A 4167-nucleotide genomic window follows, 5' to 3' on the forward strand; every position below is an offset into this window, starting at 1 on the left:
AAAGTGTAGATTTGGGATTTACACTCCACTAGAGAGGAGCCCTCACCTAAAGCAAAGATGCCCTTTGCACTGTTTTGCACTACTTCGTGTCAAGGGGGTGTGTGTCTTATGGCTGGCACGTGGGCATTCCCGTGCAATCACCCAACGGAATTTGAGACAATGTCCTATTTACTGACATATGTAAACATGGCTTTGTACAACAAATTAACACCTCCTTGAGGCAGGCGTAACCTTTGAGAAAAGTTATTTTTCTGCAAACTTTACATATCTACTGTACTGCACAGCACACAATCAAAGTTGTCTTAGCATAATTGTTTGCACGAGATCACTGAAGCGTGCAAGGCTGTGTGCGCGGTGCAAGGGCCTAAAGTCTTCCATGCAAGGGAGGGCAGCAGGCCCCTTTCTGAATCGATATGGGGCTGTCCTGCCCTCTCTTCCTCACCCAGCCCAGCAGCTGTGGCTGCTTCACCGAGTTCTCTGACTTCTCCATTTCAAAGATTTTTATTGACATTTTTGCATAAAAAAGGAGCACAAAACATAAGCACACAAAACTAAACATTTAGTCATACAAAAACATAGAACATGCACAAAATCTGTGATTTCTAAGATCTACACTACCTTCCACTTCCCTCTATTTTCTTTATAGTCTGCCTTCCCCTTCTGTTCTAATAAGGGGTCTCGGGTATGTAGGAGGTGCAAAGATGCCTGATCTGCGGTAAGTGTATAGGAGCACAGAGAGGGAGCTTGGTGGATTGTTCTAGAAGCTAGGCGGCAGGTGTCAGTCTCGCCTTCTTCAGGGGGGTTCATATGGGCCTAGGTACTTATCCATAGATGTCCACATCCCTCTGTTAGGCTGTCTCTACGGTGAGTCTCGTAGGGACATTGCGTCTTCCCCTCTAAAGTATGTTACCCAGTTGAGCCACCCTTTGAACGATGCCTTGGATGTGTCCTTCCACTTGTTTAGAATCAATTTGATCCCGGCAGTTAGCAAAAGGTCAAGTAGGTCTCTATCTCTTTGAGACATTGGGTCTGTCGTGGATTTTACACAAACTACACTGGACTCCCGCTCGTCTGGCAAAACTGGGCATAAACACAAATGACCTATGCTGGAACTGTAATAGCGAGAAGGGAGATCTGGCACACCTCATATTTTACTGCCCTAAAGTTAAATCCTACTGGGGAATTTTTTTTACCTTTCTAACCGACATGCTCGGGTGTTCCCTTAATCCAGAGTAACTACACCTTTCACGAGTTCTCTGACTTCCAAGTTAGTTCGCCCTGAGGTCTTGTTTCCCCTCTGGATCGAGAGTGGAACTCAGAATCATTATGTTTTATCGCTAGTCTAGAGTCCCAGATTTGGGCTGCTGGGCGTGTAACCCTGCACTGTACCCTAGACTGGCATTCAGAGAGAAGAGCAGAGACCCTCACAAGACATAATCTTACAAGGAAAAGACATAGCTTCTTAAAGTGATGACTTGAAGTCATGCCCTGCTTTCCTTTTCATGTTTAGCAGACCAGAAGCGATCTTAACACAGAGCCATCTGCAGTATTAGTGTTCATTTATGAAATATATTCATATGTAATAAAAGCATACATATGCATTGTAATGGTTGCGTCTTGCTCTTTCGCAGCTGAAGAGGGAGGCGGACATTCTCTCTGCAATGGCCAGGGTTACCTCATGCACGCCTTCTGCAAAGTGGATGAGATTTTAGAGAAATGTATAGCTGGAATGTCAGTTTCATTATGCCCAGACTAAAAACATACACAATTTACGCATTACATTTTGTTTTTAGGAAGAAGTAACATGTTTGTGTCTGTACAACATAGCAATTAATGAGCGCTCAAATTGCAACCTGTCTCCATCTCTTTAGGTTATTTCTCACCCCACTGAGATATTGTCAAGAGAAACTGAGGCAACCAGTCCACGCATCTCCGGAAATCTACAATTTTTCGGATCCTGATTCTGCGAATTTTTTTAACCATTGAGCTTTAACTCTAGCCATTGCAGTCCTGTCGAGGTTCACAGCCTGAATGAATGCACACAGTTCAGACACACTGTCCCTTAAAATAACCAAGGCATAGCTCAAACCCTTCTGATCACCTGCACAGCCCTGCAAACGTTCCGAACTGGTTTCAGTCACAGAGCTCCACGGAGTGCAGCCAGTGTCCTGATCTATGTGGAGCTCAGGCCAGATACCTTCATATGGTGCCAACTGCTCTAGAGACACCACCAATGACACACCAAGGGTGCCCTGTATGACAGCACATCAGCACCAACCCACCGATGACACCTTCTGAGGTCACATTTTGAAGATCTGCAGACACCAGATTTCATATTCTAAAAATGAAAATAGACAATAGGACCTCAACGACTGAATTTTTTATTGTTGGGTTTTCTGATTTTCCCTCCCTGCAAGGCCCCCTCTTTGCTGTTTTTCTACTGATTTACCTCATCACTCTGGGAGGGAATCTTCTTATTTTGGCGTTGATTTGCCATGATTCTCACCTGCACACTCCCATGTTTTTTTTCCTTGCCAACCTGTCGTGCATCGATGCTACCTTCACCACGACCATCTTCCCAAAAATGCTAGTCAACTTTTTTGGACAGAACCCCCAAATCTCGATGAACGAATGCCTCATTCAGCTATACTTCTTCATGGCCATGGTGTGCGCAGAGTTCCTCCTCCTCACAGTCATGGCTTACGATCGGTATGTTGCCATCTGCAGCCCTTTGCGCTATACAGCCATCATGAGCAAAGCGGTGTGTTCCCAACTCTCAGCTGGAACTCTGATGTTCAGCTTCATGGAGCCGATACCACACACAGTCATGACCTCTGCACTGTCTTTCTGTGGGTCTCACCAGATCAACCACTTCTTCTGTGACATCACGGCCCTAATGAAGATCTCCTGCACCAGCACGCGCAGCATTGAGACGCTCATCTATGCCATCGGGGCGGTGGTAGGGATGTTCTCCTTACTTCCTATCCTCATCTCCTACGTCTACATCATCTCGGCGATCCTGGGGATTCAGTCTGTGGAGGGCAGATCGAAGGCCTTCTCCACTTGCGCCTCTCACTTGTCTGTAGTGACTCTCTTCTATGGATCTCTGATCATCATGTACTTGCGGCCCCCCTCGATGTACTCCCTGAGCCAGAACAAGATCTTCGCCCTCTTGTACTGTGCCGTTGTCCCGCTATTCAACCCCCTGATTTACAGTCTGAAGAACAAGGACCTCAGGGATACGCTGGCAAAATGCCAGAAGGAAATGCGGAAAGTAGGAGTGGAAATTACTCAGAAGTAATGTGGTGAGGACGACTGCTTTACCATTAATGACAGAGACCTTCATTTAGTGGGATATGACATAGGGCAGCACAGCAAGTCACCTTGCAAGGGTGCCTGGGTTGTCTGCAGGATTTCGTTTGTGCCGGAAGGGACTTTTTCCTCCACAAAAACAATCCTGGGAGGCGTTTCTCTCTTTGTGGGTTTCAGAATGCAGCGCACATAGAAAGAGGTAAAAACGAGGAGAAATAAACCTATACATGTACATGTACAGGTACATGTCTTGCTGCACTTGAGTTGTTGCAAGACACAGTGGCATGGACGGAGAACAGTCTCCTAGGATTTGAGTACATTTAGACCACAAGAAAGCAGTACCTTACATCATGTCAAAATTTCGCAAACATGAGAAGAGATTTGGAGCACTCTTGATGTTGCAAAGCTTATAAAAAAGCTTATAAAAAATGTTCCTGAAAAGAACCCTTTTCTAGGGCAGTTGTAATTCATTTTCCATTCATGAATGATTCCCATGTAGTTTCTTCCCTTCATCTCTTCAGCTCGGCAGCTATTGTGGAGCAAAAGGTGGAGAATAAGTCAAAGAATTGAAAATGGGCTCATTTTTCAAATGCTGTCACAGCAGATAATAAATTACAAATGGAGGTTCAAGGTCTGAATATAATTATACTGTTGTACTTCTACAATGCACACTATTACCTAAGGTCTCCCTTCGAATACACAGAACAGAGTTTATAAAGTGGATGGGCTTTTTTCATTATTTTTAAGGACAATGAAAATGCACCTTAGCAGGTTGAACTTCTATTGCCTGTAGTCCCGCCGTAAAGGGCTTATTATGAGAGCCCTGTGTCACTTTTGCACCACGTAAATATGTTA

At 44.9% G+C, this 4167-nt stretch overlaps 1 protein-coding gene across 1 annotated transcript; it reads left to right on the forward strand.

The window, feature by feature from the left end:
- Positions 1-2344: 2344 nt before the first annotated feature.
- LOC146813314 (olfactory receptor 5M5-like) lies at positions 2345-3301 on the forward strand. Its single transcript, XM_085615378.1, has one exon. The coding sequence runs from the start codon at positions 2345-2347 to the stop codon at positions 3299-3301; it is 957 nt and encodes a 318-aa protein (XP_085471504.1).
- Positions 3302-4167: the final 866 nt, after the last annotated feature.

Source organism: Triturus cristatus, chromosome 7 (genome assembly GCF_964204655.1).
Source record: "Triturus cristatus chromosome 7, aTriCri1.1, whole genome shotgun sequence".
Classification (NCBI taxonomy): domain Eukaryota; kingdom Metazoa; phylum Chordata; class Amphibia; order Caudata; family Salamandridae; genus Triturus; species Triturus cristatus.

Excerpts from the sequence above, each read along its gene's own strand:
- LOC146813314 (XM_085615378.1), top strand. The coding sequence starts at position 2,345 with ATGAAAATAGACAATAGGACCTCAACGACTGAATTTTTTATTGTTGGG.